An 18,610-nucleotide genomic window follows, 5' to 3' on the forward strand; every position below is an offset into this window, starting at 1 on the left:
CTCTTCTATCAGAAAGAGACTGTAGGGAAGAGAAGAGGACACACCCCAATAGATGTTTGAGTCAATTTTGTACTCTGAGAAAGAAAGGAAAACTATTTACTGTGGTTGTAGTGAGACGAGTTTTTGCTGTGAATATTTTACAGGAGCAAATCAGATTTCAAATTGAAATTAAAAAGAATTTACCGATTTTCTGCACACTAAACTGGCTGGTTTGTGATATGTAGTATTTGTACATAAATGAACGTAATTGATCTGATCACAGCGGAACTGAGCATAGCCGATTGCACAATCCATGAAGGTATCAATTAGGCCGATCACGAGTTTTCACTTTTGATGTATTTCTTTCTGATAGCTGTCAGGAGTTCAGCAAGCCAATCGATCCAAGGTCTCTTTAGCTACAGAAATGACCGTTGGTCTCTTTAAGGAAACAAATGATCACTAAGCGAAGTACTAATTACCAACGTCTGATGCTGATCAAATGCCGATGGATTCAGGGAAATGCAAGAATCTGTTGGTGACTAGTGTTTCTGCCTTTATGCAACCATCCTCCTCTCATAGAAGATTGAAGTAAAATGGCTGAAAGCTATCATCAAAGGATTTTTGATTGATAAATTTACATTTAGTTTATACAAGTTGAACTCGTGTCATACATTGCTTAGCAGCGAGATGATTTTGAAGTTGAGTGTAGATGTGCCAAGGGGATAAGCTTAGGTATAATTATATGATATATTTTTTATCGCTTTTCTGATGATATAGTATCACTATATAAAGTTAAGTATATCAATATGTTTATATATTTGTACATACAGAATTCGTGTCTAGACTAATTAACTCATTATGAATTTTGAACACAGCTGCTAGGCATAAGGGTGGACTATATTTAGTTTAATTTAGTTTTGTAAAAAAGTGGCGAAAGTCTTTCAAGAGAACAGTAATACTTTTAATTATTTGTGAAATTTTGACAGTAATCATTAGGCATCAATTAATATTTTTCAAATTTTAGTTTCCTTTGAATGCTTTTAAAGTTATTTAGGGATTAGAATATAGACAAAACCACTTATTTAAATATTCAAATAGTCATTAGGTACTAATTAAGATTCCATGAATTTCAATTTTTATTTTAACTTAAGACTTTAAATTTTTTTATTTTAACTTAAGACTTTAAATTTTTTTATTTTAACTTAAGACTTTAAATTTTTTTATTTTAACTTAAGACTTTAAATTTTAAACATTTTTCTCAAAAAACGTCAAAGTCGTATTTATTTTGCATAATCAATGTATTCTCTATAATATGTTTACCCTAGCAATATCTGTATATTTTAATTGTCTGTAGAGACTCTTATAACGTGAACTCTTAGTAATTACTTCTATAATTTACATCCTTTTTATATATCATGTTTTATGTGAGAAATAAATGTATGTATATATGTAATTGCAAGCATCTCTTTGTTATACCCCCTCCCCGTTTGCTTTGGATTCTCATGTGTTCTCAAGAAAGCACATATTCAATATAACAACCGCATGCTTGGAGAAGATATTCCAACACCTGATCACTACACAAGCGTAAAAATAGAATATAAAATATCTTCTTATTTTAAATATGTCTAAAACTGTCATTTAATGCTATGATATTTCCAAACACAAAAAACTAATTAGCAAATCCTCAGAGATTTTTCTGAATAAAATAGGTATTTGTGTACTGAAAATACTTTTTAGCTAAAAATGGTATTTTTCCTTTTCCTATAATAAAAGTGTGTTTTTTTTTATATAATAAAAGTGTGTTTTTTTATATATAATAAAAGTGTGTTTTTTTCTATATAATAAAAGTGTGTTTTTTTTTATATATAATAAAAGTGTGTTTTTTTCTATATAATAAAAGTGTGTGTTTTTTTACTTCAATAATCACGTATGCAACATTGTTTTTTATGAGCTTACTCTCAATTATATCTGATAATAATAGAAACGAAATGGGAAGAATTTCTTTCAGTTTTAATATAAACACAAAAAGTATTATATGTGGCATAATTACATTGACACACCAGCTCCCGTTAGATCGTTGAAGTTAAACAATATTGAGCCTGGTTAGTACTAAAATGGGTGGCCATTTGGAGATAGCAAGTGTGTATTTGCCCCCTGCTTATCTCAGTATTGTTTCCACTTATCCTGGACTCCTTGCTACTGGAATGAGGCAGTGTGGACTCTGAGAGGTGTAGATGAGGATTCTTGCTTCACAATTCCTGCGCAGCCATCTTTACAAGAGGTATCGCGAGACTGAACAGAGGCCATGATGATATTATTAAAACAGAATGAAGGAAGGCACCATTTTTTTTTTCTTAACAATTAGTTTTGCTTTTTTTTTATTGATAAAGTGAGAGGGGTTGTCTTCTTTTTTTTTATTGAGTTTCTTTTCAATAATTTTAAATAATGAATAGAAATTGAAGTGCAAAGTGATAGTGAGCAGACGAAGTTATAAATATTTTTCTCTTTAATCTTCTGATGAAGATACTGCAAGTGATTCTCTTCATCTTGAAAATGTAAATTTTTGTGATGTCTGAAATATGCAAACCTTATCGTAAAGAGGAGGGTGTGGTTGGAAAACGAGATAACCTTTGATATCCGTTTTCGGTTTCTTCATTTTATTTTTTTTTATTTTTTTTCCTAAAAGTAAATATTGATTTCACGTATTTTAGATATAAATTACTGTTTGTAATGTATTTGTTAAAACGTGATTGCTTAAACTCATTTCACTCTAAAATATGCATAGATTTCATATGCTTATTTTTACGGTTTTAGCGACACACATGTGGGGGGGTCTTTTCTCCAACTTGAGCACTGCCATCTTTTGTGTTGTGTTAAAATAAGGTTGAAATAAAAAGGTAACTAATTTAGATGCAGGTCGATTTGTTAAAGCTGAACAATTGACAATGTTTTTGTATTTTTACATTTTTTTTGTATTAATGTTTGTTTCTTTCTAAACCATGTGGGTTGTATTTTTTTGTGTATACATGAAGGTCAAAAAAAAAGAAAAGAAAATGACACTGATGAAGAAACGGTTGAATTTACAAAAACACACATTTTTGAATTTATATTAGAAATATATTTTATTTTAAGAATAATTTTCTATACATTCAACAAAAACCTCTTATTTGCAAACAATTGGTTATAACATTGTTCAAATTGTTTCAGAAAGCAAGCATGTATACAATAACAAGCTATAAACCCCAAGCCAATATTTTCATTATGGGTTGTGAAACGTGTGTAAAGCAGAAAGGAAAGAAATATAAATATTCACTGAAATGAATTTTTTTTTTAAATTATGATTATGGACAGATTCTTTCTTTGGTCATTGGAATGCAACAACTAACCAGTGTGTGTATGCATGCATATATATATATATATATATATATATATATATATATATATATATATATATATATATATACACATACATACATATATATACTAGCAGGGAGACCTGACGTTGCCCGGAATTGAATGATAATCATCAAACGTTTCATATTCTCATATCTATATTGTCATCGAAATCGGTGAAACTGCCCATTTTTCAATCAAATCAATTAATTGCCTACTCTAGTTAGGGACCCATCGTGGTGTACTGAAAGGAAGCTTCACATACCTCCCCACGGTGACTTAGTTAACAATACATTGCAGTCTACATTGCACTGTAGAGAACCTAATGTTGATTTTATAAAATTATTTTTCTTGAATTAAAGTTTAAAATGCAAAAGTTAAGTATCATACTTCAATTGTGCTCTAAACATAAACATTAATTTCGAACGTGACCCTGTCATATCAAAGAACTTACTGTTGTTGGGCCTTTTGGCTTGTGTGGTAATAAAACTTCTCAAATGAACTTGTAATGTTAGGCTGTGTAAGGTGTTAACTTTGGTAAAAATCGTTTGTTCTTTTTTTCATCAAATTAGTTTGATTATCAATACTTATCAAAGACATTCCAATACAAAACCTATCCAAGAACATTGCCAAGCACTTAAAGAACCTTTGTGTGAAATTTCATAAAAATCGGCCCAGCCGTTTTCAAGTCCATAGAAAATGAACTCAATTGGTTCTGTCCTTCTTAATCTATACTCCTATAAATGTGGGATTTTTTTGTGTATTGATATTCTTATTAAAAACCCTTTTTTTCTATTTATTCTTTATTATATGTGGGTCGTGGAATTGCATTTATCTACAAAAGTATATATATATAACTATATATTGGGTACCATTCACTGGACAAAGTAGGGGAGGGTAGAGCGGTAGCTCTAGATATATCTAGGACTTTTGACAGGGTATGGTATGAAGGTCTTCTCAGGAAAATCAGATCATACAGTATCACTGGAAAAATACTTAACATAATTAAATCCTTCTTAGATAAGAGAACAATCCAGGTTGTCCTTGACGGTCGTACATCTAAACACTATGATATAAATGCGGGAGTGCCTCAAGGGTCTATCCTTGGACCTCTATTACTCCTAATATTCATAAATGACCTCCCTGACAAAATTGTCTGTGAGATGAGTATATATGCTGATGACACCATGCTCTATAACAGATACGACAGGAAAACAAATGAACACATATCTAAAGAAATGGCAGAAACACTAGAGGATGACCTCTGATCTGTAGTGGAATGGGGACATAAATGGATGGTCACATTCAATGCTGCCAAGACTAAACTGGTTTCCTTCAATAATTACAAGAAACCTTCTCTCCACCAATAGCAATGGCCAGTGACTCCCTGTCTGAGAGTACATCTTTCAAACTGCTTGGCTTAACGTTCATAGGAAACATGAGTTGGAACAATTACATTGAGAGTATTGCCAGGATCACTGCGAAGAAGGTAGGTTCTCTCTACCGTACTAGAAAACTACTAACACTTGAAAGTATCATGTACCTCTATAAGGCCACCATTCGCCCATGTATGGAGTATTATTGTCATATTTGGGCTAGTGCATTTGCTACTAGTCTCTCGCTCCTAGACAAGGTTCAAAAGAGAGTCGCCAACCTGATAGGTCCTGAACTATCATCTAAGCTTCAGCCTCTGTCGCATCGACGAAATGTTGCATCCCTCTGCCTGTTCTACAAGTACTTTAACGGTGAATGCTCGGATGAACTGCAAGCACTTGTATCCCCTCAACCTAAATACCCCCGACAGACCCAACAAGCAGCTAAATTCCACCCTTTCACAGTAGAGATCCCTAGATGTAAAAGAGCCTTCTACTCCAGTAGTTTCTTCCTCAGAACCGCTAGACATTGGAATTCCCTTCTGGGTTCCTGCTTTCCCAACTGTACTGACATGCAGAAGTTCAAGTGTAACGTGAACCGACACCTTGCTGCCCAACTCCCTACATAGTACCCCTGTAGCTTATGTCCCTGATAGTAGCCCCCTACATCAAAGTGGGATGTGCCTTGTTTGGGGTGAAAATGTAATAAAAAAAAAAAATAATATAATATGATAATAAATACAAAATCTACATTAATCAGAATATCATATTTACGTGTACTTTACAGACTGGCAATGCCATGAGCCCTGCTAGTAACATACATTTTCATGGAATATAAAATATCAAATTTTTTTTTCTTGATAAGTTTTCTTTAGTGCATAAAAGTTTATCTGTCGTTTTAACTTTTATGCACTGAAGAAAACTCCTAAAGAAAAAAATTGATATTTTGTATACCATGTTGTTGAGTAGAAGCCATTGTTTGCAAGTAAATGCTTTGTGATAGATATACAGAAAATTGTTTCATGAATTTACTAAGGTATTATATCATACTAAGATATTACATTTAGAGCTCTCTGTCTTACACCATTGAGCTATAACTTTTGTGCTAAAGAAATTTTTATATATTTTAATCTTGCAGAGACAGGTTGTCAAGAATAAAGATAACAAGCTAATGAACTGTTTTCTTTTTACTCACGTTCACCCCTAACAAGGCATATCGCCACTTGGATATAAGAGGCTACTTTTTGGGACCATGCCTAGGAAACATTAACAAGATGTTGGTTTACATTTAAACTTCTGCAATTTACAGCCAGAGAAGCAGGTAGTAGGAAGGGAATTCCAAAGTCTAGTTGTTCGAGAAAAGAAACTATTAGAGTAGAAAGCTTTCTGGCATTTAGGGACCTCAACAGTGAAGGGGTGAAATTTTGTTGCTAAGCGGGTTTGTTGAGGATATGTATGTCAAGGGGGCACAAGTGCAACAAGTTCATCAGAGCACATTCCATTAAAATACTTGTAAAACAGGCACAGAGATTCAATATCATAGTCTTCCTCAGTGCATAAAATGTATAAAATATTATTCATAAAAGGGTGTTAGTATTTTTTTTATATATATATATATATATATATATATATATATATATATATATATATATATATATATATATATATATATACTAACAACAAAGTGTATGTTAGTAATTTCAAACACACAATCTAAAATGATACTTATTGCAAAGGTTAGAGAAACATGTGGACATTAAGAAAATACATACGACTTCAACATTTTCTGATTTAACTATCATATCATCTATAAATGCTCTAAGTGATGTATCCACAAATGTATTCCTGCAATCTGCTGGTTTGAATATCATTTCTATAACAAGAGCAAATAAGATGACAGAAATTGTGCAACCTGAAACAATTCTTACTTCTCAACTTCTGATTGTAAATCTCATTTTGAATTAATCATTGTACTTTGTTATCGTCCTTTGCATTTCTTCAGCAGTACAGATAAAATTCATAGCTTTCAAGCTTGATGGAATCAAAATTTCTACTAATAAATGAAGAAAAAAAAATTCTCACAAGTCCATTTATTCCTTCCTTTGTTTATTGGATAATTCTTTATTTTGATAGCATATGTAATCTCTTTTGATTTTCTGTCTTTCAGATGAAGGTTACTATAAAATGGCGCTGGAAACACTCGAAGAACTTGACTGGTGTTTGGACCAGCTGGAGACCATCCAAACGCATCGATCAGTCAGTGACATGGCTTCAAGCAAAGTAAGGCACAATTCTCTGTTGTTTGTTAGTTGTGTTTGTATCATATTTTACTACATTTATCGTTACTAAACAACAGCAAAAATTGGTTAAGGTCAGTATTTTGATTGCATCCAGGCATATCTATAAGAAATTTCATTTGTCCTTCCATCGTTCAGAAGTTTAGAAAAGCAGTTCATGCTTAAGTGTGAATTAGCATTTTTATTCACATAAAATTCACTGTCTCTGGCATGTATATGTTTATGTCCATATCTTGAACAGATAAACTATCAACAATCAAAACTTGAAGGCATGGTATATTTTAGATGCAGGCTTATCGATCATCGACAAAGGTAAAACTGAAAAGGAATGAAAACGTTGTTTCAGAAATACGTGAATATAAAACGAAGACAAGACAAAGATGAGGAGTTTATTAAAATCTGAAGAGAGAGGAAAGCTTAATAAAATTGCAGAAAAGGGAAATATTTTGAACATGAAATAAAGTTAGAAAGAAAAAAAATACAAATTCTGCTAGGAGATCAGCAAGTTACAAATGAGGAAAAAATATAGGCTAGCACATGGAGAAAAGGTAAAGTTCATTTTGATTAAAAAAATACTAAAAAATAATACTACCACTATTTAGTTCTATTCTAATAAAGAAGAAAGACAAACTTTCGCCGATGCTCAAAATGTCAAGATACTTAAGGAGATAGAAAACTGCACCATGAAGTTCATGAAGAAGTCAGCTAAATAGATTTGGGGACAAGCATCGGAAGTGTAGGGGATAAATTGTGTTCTCGACTCGGACAACAAAGGGCCGATTTACATATATACAAACAATAGATTTGTTCATGAACAATGGAAAAAACATAAGAACGTGTGTGTGAGTACACATGTGATCAGGCATAGTTCTGGATTGTTCATTAAAGTTGTTGGAGAAATTGATTCATTTGTTCATGGCAGACCATTAATGTTTATGGGGAAATTAAATTATCTCACCTCAAATATTTGTACGTGTGTACAGGTGGAAATATGTTCTTTGTGTGCATTTTTTGGAGTGATGCGATATCGTGTGCATTCACAATCGTGTCGAGGTGAAAAGAGAAAGTAAAAAGAAAGAAAAAGCAAATAGAAGGAAAAAGGTCAAAAGGAAGTGACCTCGATGTTGTGCCAAAATGTCAGATGTCAGATCAACATGGCTTATTTTTGTGAATTTGCACCACATGCGAACCTGATGTAGCAGTCGTAATAATTCCTATAGAAGCCTCTTCCAGTGATGAGTCTGGAGGAATCTCCTAAGAAAAATGGCTGGCAAAGAGAGATATGTACAAAGGGGTCTAGCTAGACATTATGCTGTTACTAAAGTTTCTGGAAAAATTGTTGGATCGTTGCACAGCACCAGAAAGATCTTAACTCCTGATGCAATCCTCTACCTAAGCATTAGGTATATTCCAAAAGAGAATACTGCTGCTACATTTGGGGCAGCGTCACTTGGAACAATCTTTATTTCCTTAACAGAATTCAAAATCGATTTTGAAATATATTAGGGGTGATTTTTCTTCTCCCTACCATTCCTTTCTCACAGAAGAAATGTTACTCGTCTTTCTCTACACTATTATTTCCATGGATAATGCATAACAGAGCTCCAATCTTCGGTTCCTCTTTGTAAAACTTTTACAACAAGAATGCATCTTGTTACCACTATTGCAAAGCACTTTTCCTTTCTTCCACCATCAAACGGCCCTGTCGGTGGGGCATTAGAATATGCCGACTGCCCCCCTACAGAGGGTAAAAGTCCTTCAATGGGGTTCCTGGATATCCAGTGGTGAGGCCCCAGCTTGTGGGCTTTGGGGAGTGTTGAGCCACCCTTTAATTACCATTGCTCCCAGGTCCACTCTGACCCGGAGTGGTAGTACCTGTTAGGGTCCCAACTATGGGTTAAATAGAAACCGATGTGAAATCAACAAATATATTCTATTAAAAAAATTTTTCTTCAAAATCTTTGGATTCGGCATTAAATAACCCGAAAAGGGTTGATATGCCGTAAAACAAAAACAACCAACCAACCAATCGACCATCAAACAGAATTTCCATGAATAGAGTTTTTTCTCATCTGTGGAACACGTTGCAACAAGATTGCTTTTCTAACGGCTACAATATAGTCATCTTCAAATCCAGTGTCAATAAACACTGATCATAAACTGTAATTTTGTTCTGTTCATTAATTTTCAGTTTTTTCAAAATATTCTTTATTCATTCAACTTTTAATCGATCTCAGTAACCCTCTATCCTTGAATGGCTTTTAGCCTTGATAAGTGATGCCTCATCAGTAAATAAAAAAAAAACATTTTTTAATATCTCCTAACAGGCTCTTATCTGTCTGTAGGATGCTTAAGTTTGAAAAAGAATTAAAATCGATAAATGTCCAGATTGAATATATCCGGGTTTTTTTTTAATATTTATTTGTTGTCTTTTTGTGTTCAATTTGCTAGACACAACTTCATTCAGTACAAATTTTTGGAATTTCTGCAACTATGCCAACATAATTGTAATTTCAAACAAGAAAATTTCAAATAAAGAGAGTCAGCAACCTGTCCCATCGATGAAATGCTGCATCCCTCTGTCTGTTCTACAAGTATTTTAATGGTGGATGCTCCAATGAACTACAAGCACTTGTACCCCCTCGACGTAAATACCCCCAACAAATTTGAAAAGCAGCAAGATGCCACCCCTGCACAGTAAGGATCCCTAGGAGTAAGAAAGCCTTCTACTTCAATAGTTTCTTCCCCAGAACTGCCAGACCTTGGAACTCCTTTCTGGGATTCTGCTTACTCAACTGTACTGACATACAGAAGTTCAAATGTAATGTGAACAGACATCTTGCTGCTCAACTCCCTACATAGTATCCCTGCAATTTATGTCCCAGATAGTAACCCCCTACATCACACCCTGCACTATACCTTGTTTGGGGTATAAATGGAATAAATAAAATTTAAAAAAAAAATAAATAAAAAAAATATAACTATTATGTTTACTGGTTTTATTTAAATCTGAAATAAAGTCTTAATATTATTCGGATTATTATTCTCATCTTGGGTGTTATCTTCACTACGTTTTTGCTGATGTAATCTCCAACCTGCTTTTCAAACTTGTGAATCTTTATGCGAAACTCAGATAGAAATGTTAATTATTATGCTACTATCAGGAAGACTGATTGATTGAAATCGATGAAATCGCCCTTTTTAAATCACATTGATTGATTGGTTGCTCTAGTTAGGGACCTCCCGCCCCCAAAGTGTACCACGATCAAGCTTAACATGCCTCCTCACAGTGATTTAGTCCCCAATGTATTGTAGTCTGCATTGCACTGTAGAGAATCTACTGTTGATTTTATAAAATTATCTGTAAATAATGGCTTCACTTAAAGTTTAAAATACAAAAATCAAGTATCATGGTTCAATTGTGTTCTGACCAAAAATATTTCGAATGTGCACCTGTCTTATCAAAAAATTATTTTTTCATAATCACTTGAATTCAAATACGTTGATTAGTGATTATTCTGAGATTATCAATTTAAATAATTCGGACTTTAAAGATAAATTATTCCAGAATCAAATTATGTTGCCCGTCGACTAAAACAGTACCATTTTAAATAAAGACATTTCAAAAAATGACATTCGTTTTATTGATTTGATGAATATTTAGTTAACAATTAAGAAAATGGAATATTTATATATTTTTTTTAAGAATTAAATTGCTACAATTCTAAATAAGGATGAAACAGAAGAGCTAGGGAATTCAAAAAGCAAACAGTGCAAGAAAGAATCTCTCTGAGTAGAAAATCTTTTGGCATCTAGGGACCTTTACAGAGAGGAGGAGGAGGAGGAGGTATGGGTTTATTACTGATGGGTCAGAGGTATTTATTTTTAAGTGAATTCAAATGCATTTCATGGGAGGATATTCTATAGAAACACTGTTAAAACAAGCACATGACCGTGGTGATGTGACAGGGGCTTGAGCTTGGCAGACAGTGTAGAACCAATTAGGTTAGAAATGATTTTTGATACTATGTCCGAGAAGGGGAGGTCCAGATGTGGCAACAATATTTTCCATGCATAGGTGAATGGGTGCATGTGTGAGAAGTTTTTGAGTCTGGTAGAAGGAGCTTACCTTCTTTGCAACAGACTTGTCACCATCATTTACTTATTTTATTGCATTTTACATGAGACTATTCGGTTGAGCAGTTTAAAAATTGGACTCTTGGGAATAGGGCTATCAACCATGACAATCAGTAGTTGGGAAGATTTTTTTATAGTTGGTTTCTGTATCACAACTAACAATTGAAAAAAATAATTTTCACAATACGTATTTACAATTTGAATCGAATTATACTTGGCAATCTAAATGCAATTCTAAGATACAGATTCTTTAACATTTAAGCTAAGAAAAAAGTGCAGTATAAGTTTTGATACTGCACTTGATCTTTTCTGTTTTCAGTTAGTGACAAAGAAATCATTCTAAACTGAGTAAATTTTTATTTTGTCCCAATCAAAAGTGCTTTTAGAGAATTGGCTTTTCCTTTACTAAAAACCGACCTTATATCTAACTCTGCCCTCGTGGGGAGGTAAGTAAATAGGGGCAACTTAAAGATGAGCCATTTGTTCGTTTGTTTTCATTTTGCTTTTTATTAATTACTTTTAATATGTACAAATGAATTTGAAACTCACTTTGAACATTTTCAGATCCTGAGTAGCCTCCCTTGAATCAACGGAAAATGAAGAACTTTGCTTTAAATTGTTTATTTTTGTTCATGGTGATAAATATTTTACCAATAAAAAAGAATGATTTTATACAAACATAATTTACTCTAATAAACCGGATTTCATTATTTAATGAGTATACCGCTTCCATCAAAATTGATGAAAAAAAAATAATTATGCTCGCCATTGTTTGCATTAATAATATATAAAATAACATCTTAATCAGTAAAGTTAAAAAAAAAAAAACTAAATAAGAAAGTATCAAGATATCTCAAACTGGACAGTTTTTAAAAAGAAAGAATAAAAACTTATCAATTCGTATAGAAAGAAAAAAGAAAAGAAAATATAGTGAAGGATTTGTTTCCAAATTCATTTCAAACAGCAGAGGATTATCTAATTTGCTATCTGTATTCTTCATTTCTCTAGACACTTGAAATGGTTTATCAGGCTTTTTTTTTTTATTTTTTTTTTTGTTATTTTTGTTTTCACTTTTTTTTTTTTTTTACAAGGGAGTCACCACTTATCAAGCTTGGAGGCCACTCGAGGATAAGGGTTAATGAGTGTACGATAGTTAATGGGACAATATCGTAGTAATCATTAGTAGTGGAAATTTGGTAAACTTAATCTGTGTGTCAGAATATATATATATATATATATATATATATATATATATATATATATATATATATATATATATATATATATATATAAATGAATGCACAAAATTTTCAGTAGTGCTCTGGAGACTTAATGGATTTTGATTTATAATAAAACGAGAAGGCCGCCCAGCATTGCCCTGCCAAAAAATATGCTTAAATATGGTATTTTGATTAATGCAGATTTAGTATTTATTATCATATTATATTGGATCCAATATATAATAATGATTTAAAAAGTTTTAAAAAATAAAAAAATAACTTGTGCGCCACCAAGAATCGAAACAAAAACATTTAGCTTACAATTTACTTTTTCCTTTCACGTTAATGCCTGAACTATGAAAACATGTTTGCTGCAAGGCTAAAAATTAAAACATGAACCAATGACTATTACATTACGCATGCATATTAATAATGCTGTCATTCGACTTTCATCTGGCAAATTCCATTTTTTTAATTTTCACACTTTTGCAATAGTTTTCCTCAGCTAAAACCCAAATATAAAGTTTTACATGAGTTCGAATACCTTTTTTTTTCTTTTTTTTTACATGGAGTTCACCACTTATCAAGGCCCAATGGCCACTCGGGGATAAGGGTTATTGTGTGTACAGTACTCAATGGGATAGTGTAGCAAAAGTATTGGAGAATTGAAAAGGTGTCATTATTTAGAGGAGGGCGGTTCATCAGGAATTTGTTTGTGTTGGACTTGAAGACATCCAGGTTGAAGTCGGGAGGGAAACAGGCAAGCGGAACAGAGTTCCACAGGCGTGCAGTTCTAAGAAAGAAGCTTTGTTCGTGGAATCTACATTTTGATTTAGGCACAGATAAGGAGTGAGGAAAATTATTGACGGTGGTTTCGGCTAGTCGGGTGTTTTTTGAAAAAGATTGGCGAGGGGGTACCAGAGAATGGAGCTCAGACGAGTACTTGCCATGGAAATAACGATAGAACAAAGACAGGCTCTCTACGTCTCTTCTGTAGGAAAGAGGTTGCAGGGAAGAGAAAAGGGCATCCCCCACCAAGCCACAAAGTCTATTTTGTACTCTGTCAAGGCAGGATAGGCTGTTTTTAGCAGCTCCTGCCCAGATGTGCAGTAGTACTCCATCCTTGGATGTACTTGGCTTTTATATAGATAGAGAATTGCATCATTAGTGAGATATCTTCTGGAGCGGTAGAAGGATCCCACCATTTTCCCAGCGACCTTGGCCACAGACTTGATGTATGTGTTCCATTTCAGATCAGGAGTAAAGGTCAAACCCAGAAGCTTATCAAAACATGGGGCCTCCCCTAGACGAGAGCTATTCATTTCAATCGATGCCAGATGGGGATCAGGGCGTTTATGATGTAATGATAGGAGCTTGGTCTTAGATGCATCAAAGGTAACCAGCCACCCCTTCCCCCACTGAACCACGCGCTCAAGATCTGAGGAGAGAGAATCAGAGAGAACGTTGTCATTTGCGGCCTTTGATGTGTTGCCATAGATAGTCATGTCATCAGCATAGATGTCAACGAATGATTTTAGTATGTGTTTAGGGAGATCATTGATATAGATCAAGAAGAGAGTTGGGCCCAGGATGGACCCCTGAGGGACTCCAGCATTAATACTGTGGGCCTCTGATTTCTGCCCATCAACCACTACTCTTATGAGCCTATCAGAGAGAAATGATTTAATCATAGAGAAAATATTTCCAGTTATATCGTTGCTGGAAATCTTGTGAATTAGGCCTTTATGCCATACCTTATCGAAGGCTTTTGATATATCAAGAGCAATTGCCCTAGAAATTAAGCCTTTGGCGAGAGATTCGCTAATTTTATGTGATATAACTGTTAGCATGTCTGCTGTAGATCTAGCAGAACGGAAACCATATTGCGTGTCACTAAAAAGGTTATTTCTGCTGAGGTGGTTGACTACTTCTCTATTTATTGTGGATTCCAGCAACTTACTCATGACACACAGGAGACTTATTGGTCTGTACTGAAAGGGAGATGACTTATCACCTGAATTCTTAAATACAGGGCATACTAATGAGGTTTTCCAGAGTGTTGGAAAGCACTTCTCCTTAAGGCAACGCTTAAACAGTTTTGTAAGTATGGGGGCAATTCTGGTTGTAGGTTTTTTAACACTATCATTGGAATACCGTCAGGACCAGTTGCTTTACTGGAATCAAAGTTCTTGATTAGCTTGGCGACCTCTATGTTGCATAGTGTGTTGTCTGTTATAGGAGGAAATACAGGGAGTTGATGGCCTTCATCGCACAGGGTAGAATTACCCGCAAAGTTTTTGGCAAATAGTTTGGCCATATGTATTAAGTTTCATGCCTGTAGACCAAAAACTGTAGGAGAAGTTTTCTAGGTAAAATTTTTTAAACAAATATATGCATACATAAATATATATAGGAAGAGGTTTGTGTTTACTATAACCTTTTTATATGAATATTAAGCAAGTATAAATCATATAGAATATCTGCATGAATATAATTACACATAATAGTTAACTAAAGATGATCATCCCATAAAAAAAACCCAAAAAAATTAATCGGGAATTAATTTAAATGAATGTTTAAAAGAATATGCAAATTAGCTACATCTTTTGCAGATGAATGCAATTCCATGACCCATATATAACAAAGTTGTATTTTCTTTTTAAATAAATAGAAATAAAAATGTTTTTACTATGAATATCAATACAAAAAAAAAATTCATAGGAGTACAGATGTCTGAAATTTTGGGTTTGAAAAAAAATTGAAATTTATGGAATCTTGCTTACTTGGTGTTTTATAATTACTGATAAAATCTGTCCTCTCATTGTTGCATCCCTGTGCCGATTTTTACAAGTACTTTAATGGAATATGCTCTGATGAACTTGTAGCACTTGTGCCACTTGATGTAAATATCCTTAACTAACCCAACAAACAACAAAATCCCACCCCTATTGGAAATCTTTTTACTCTAATAGTTTCTTCTCTCAAATTGCTAGACTTTAAAATTCCCTCTCTGTTTGCCACTTCCCTAACATGCAAAAATGTAAATGTAATGCGAACAGATATCTTGCTGCTCAACACCCTACATAGTGTCTCTTATATCCATATGGCAATATGCTTTGTTTGAAATGAGTAAAAGTAAAATATGAATCAGAAATATTTGGATTTTCAAGCATAAAATTGTATTTTTTAATAAGAAAATTTTGGGAATATTTATTAATTCATGTCTAATATCTTGGTATTAGACATGAATTAATAAATATTCCTATGGTTAAAATTTCATCATAATCAGAGGTATATAAAAATTAAAGGAAGCTTCCAATCGTCCTTTGTATAAAACTAGATTAAACTAAATATAGTTCACATTACCCATTCTTAAGCCTAGCAGCTGTGTTCCAAAATTCATCATCAATTAGTTTCAGAATTTTATCCCGCAAAAAATATATATAAACATAACTAAATTTATGTAGAGAGAATTATCCTATCTCTCTCTCTCTCTCTCTCTATATATATATATATATATATATATATATATATATATATATATATATACACACACAAAACTCAGTGTTTATGAGTGTATCTTTGTGATGCTTGTGTATTTCCTATAAAAAGAAAAATTAAAGATACTATCATAATTAAAATCTAAAAGTGTATTCTTATGTAAAATTTACCAGAGGAGACTAGGAAACTGTTCCTGAATCTTTAAGTGCACCTCCAAAAGGGCTATGAACGTATAATATCCTATGGGACAAAACTGCTTTCAAAATATTGAATTTATATTTGATTTTCATGAAGTTTAAACAATATGTATAAGGCACTAATTCAGAGCTTTCTGGCATTTATGCTTTTTTGGATTATATTAGGAGTCAAAACAGAATGGTGGGTAGAGAGGTGCATTAAAAACAAAGAAAGCAATATGGTGTTATGAGCATAGTAAAAAAAGTACAAGGTAGTGATCCGCATTCAATCCCAAGCAACGTTGGGTCTCTGCAAGTTCTTTATAAAAGACTGACTGTATCTACCCAACATTAATGGGAATGAATTAAAAGCATTTTCTTTTGCTTATTTTTGTTTGTTTAAACTTTTTTGAATTTATACAGAAAAGGAAATACAACTTTAGTTGTAAAGTAGAAACCTCTTATATTCTGTAATTAAAATTGAGTTATTCCTCTTGTTGATTTTTATTTTTAGGCGATTATTTAATAATGTTTTATAGTATCAATCTTTTTGGCTGGAGTAAGTTATTTCTTAGATAAATTCTAATGAAGTATATATTATTATATTGTGGTACAACAAAACCAAATGAAAGCTGGCTTGTCATAAGCAAAGTTTATTTGAGTTATTTAGATCTGATTTTGAAAATTGGTTTAATAATCATATATGCAAATTTATTTTTATAAGGCAAAAGGAGGCTTACTCTGAATAAAGGATAATAAAAAATAAAGAAAAGAATGTCTTTCACTTGCAATAGCAATCAAAGTATATTCCCCTGGTCTTCATATTTTTGTGACAAAAAAAAAAGACATATATATATATATATATATATATATATATATATATACGTTTTATTTTTTATTACCGTATCTTTCTGTTAAGTTACATTATTGTTTCGGCTACACGGATGTTTTTTTGGCCGTCTGTAGCGTCCTCAGGTTTCTGTAAAAGTCTGAGGACGCTACAGACGGCAAAAAAAACGGCCGGGTAGCTGAAACAATAATGTAACTTAACAGAAAGATACAGTAATAAAAACTAAAACGCATATTTGCTCTACATCAGTATTGAGCACTTTCTTCAGTTTTTATTAATTACCATCTCCACTAAATAAATATATATATGTGTGTGTGTGTGTGTGTGAGAGAGAGAGATGCTGCAAGTTTTATTAAAATTGAATTATTCTTTTTTATTTTTATTTTTCATTTAAAAAGTAATATTTTAATTTAATTTGTTTACAAAAGAATAATTTACTCATGAGGTAGATTTTAGGTTGGCGGAGTGCATGAACCTCTAGCATCTGTACTGGTTGATGATGTGATGATGTCAGGTTAAATCCATAGAAATCAGGGCAAAGCATAAAGAAAATAAAAAACGATACTGATTATCATTAATATAAATTAAGAATATTTACAAGAAAAAGAAGCATTTCTTTTTATTTTTTATTTTTCTTCTGAATGATGACCACTTATTGAGACCAGAGGCCACTCGAGGATAAAGGTTAATAAGATTGAATGATTGTTAGGGTTCGAATCAAAAGGTTTGAATATGTATGTGAATAGTTTTAGATAAGAATCTGTTGATATTGTCTTTTAAGATTGGGTTATAATCTGAGGAAGCAGCTTTGTGGCAATGTGTCCCATGGACGGGGTGTCTTTGTAAAGAAGTTCTGTGTGTGGAAATTTCAACTGATGCTAGGCACACTAAAGAAGAAAAGGTTTTTCTTCATTGTGGTAGAAAGCCATATTCTTTCTATGAATGTCTTACTAAGCAGAATTTGAGCTCAGGTGGCCACCTTCCATGGAATTAATTATAGAGTAGAGAGAGACTAGCAACATCCCTTCTGTAAAAAATAGCTGTAAGATACGGAAGAGATGACCCCCCTCCCCCCCACAAGATTTTGAAATCGATTCTGAATTCTATTGAGGCAACAAAAAATGTTGCAATTTTATTGTGGTTGCAAATGCGTGTGTATATGACATGTTTGAACATTGGAAGTCCAATTAAAGGGAGATAAATCAATCATGTGTTTGAGAATGTTTAGTTCAGCAGAAATTATGTTAACGGTCTTTCACACGAGTCACAAATTATAGGAAAATATATCAGTCATGTTTAGATGCTGTTAGCATGTTGATGCTGCTTTTTATTTGTTGATGGCGATAATGTTTGCATTCAGCATGGCATAACATATAACATAATTGTAGTGTTGCTGTTGTTAATACTGCTAGAAAAGGAAGAATAAGTATGCAGGGAGGGAGGAGGTTGGGGTAGTGGAGCATCTAAATTGAGGGTGTATTTAATCATATTCAAATGATCTCTCTTTTCTTATATTTCTCAGTACTAGGACCTATACTTGAGTCTTTGGGGCATACAATCAAGGAGTTGGCCTTGGATGTCATCAAACCTGCACATGCCACTGGAAGTTGGGGGTTTTGATGTTTGAAGTTGATAGTACATCCTTTGGTCTGATTGAGCATTTTTATAGGCACTAAAGTATCCG

General features: G+C 33.0%; 1 protein-coding gene across 13 annotated transcripts in view; it reads left to right on the forward strand.

The window, feature by feature from the left end:
* LOC145245959 (3',5'-cyclic-AMP phosphodiesterase 4C-like) overlaps positions 1-18,610 on the forward strand; it is a 1,213,142-nt gene that overhangs the window by 1,007,110 nt on the left and 187,422 nt on the right. For all 13 annotated transcript variants that reach the window (XM_080107731.1, XM_080107732.1, XM_080107734.1 and 10 more), the window contains one exon: positions 6,913-7,025. In XM_080107731.1, the coding sequence (XP_079963857.1) occupies positions 6,913-7,025 (113 nt within the window). The remainder of the gene's footprint in view (positions 1-6,912; positions 7,026-18,610) is intronic.

Source organism: Euprymna scolopes, chromosome 23, assembly GCF_053919585.1.
Source record: "Euprymna scolopes isolate OS-2025 chromosome 23, ASM5391958v1, whole genome shotgun sequence".
In the NCBI taxonomy this organism is placed as follows: domain Eukaryota; kingdom Metazoa; phylum Mollusca; class Cephalopoda; order Sepiida; family Sepiolidae; genus Euprymna; species Euprymna scolopes.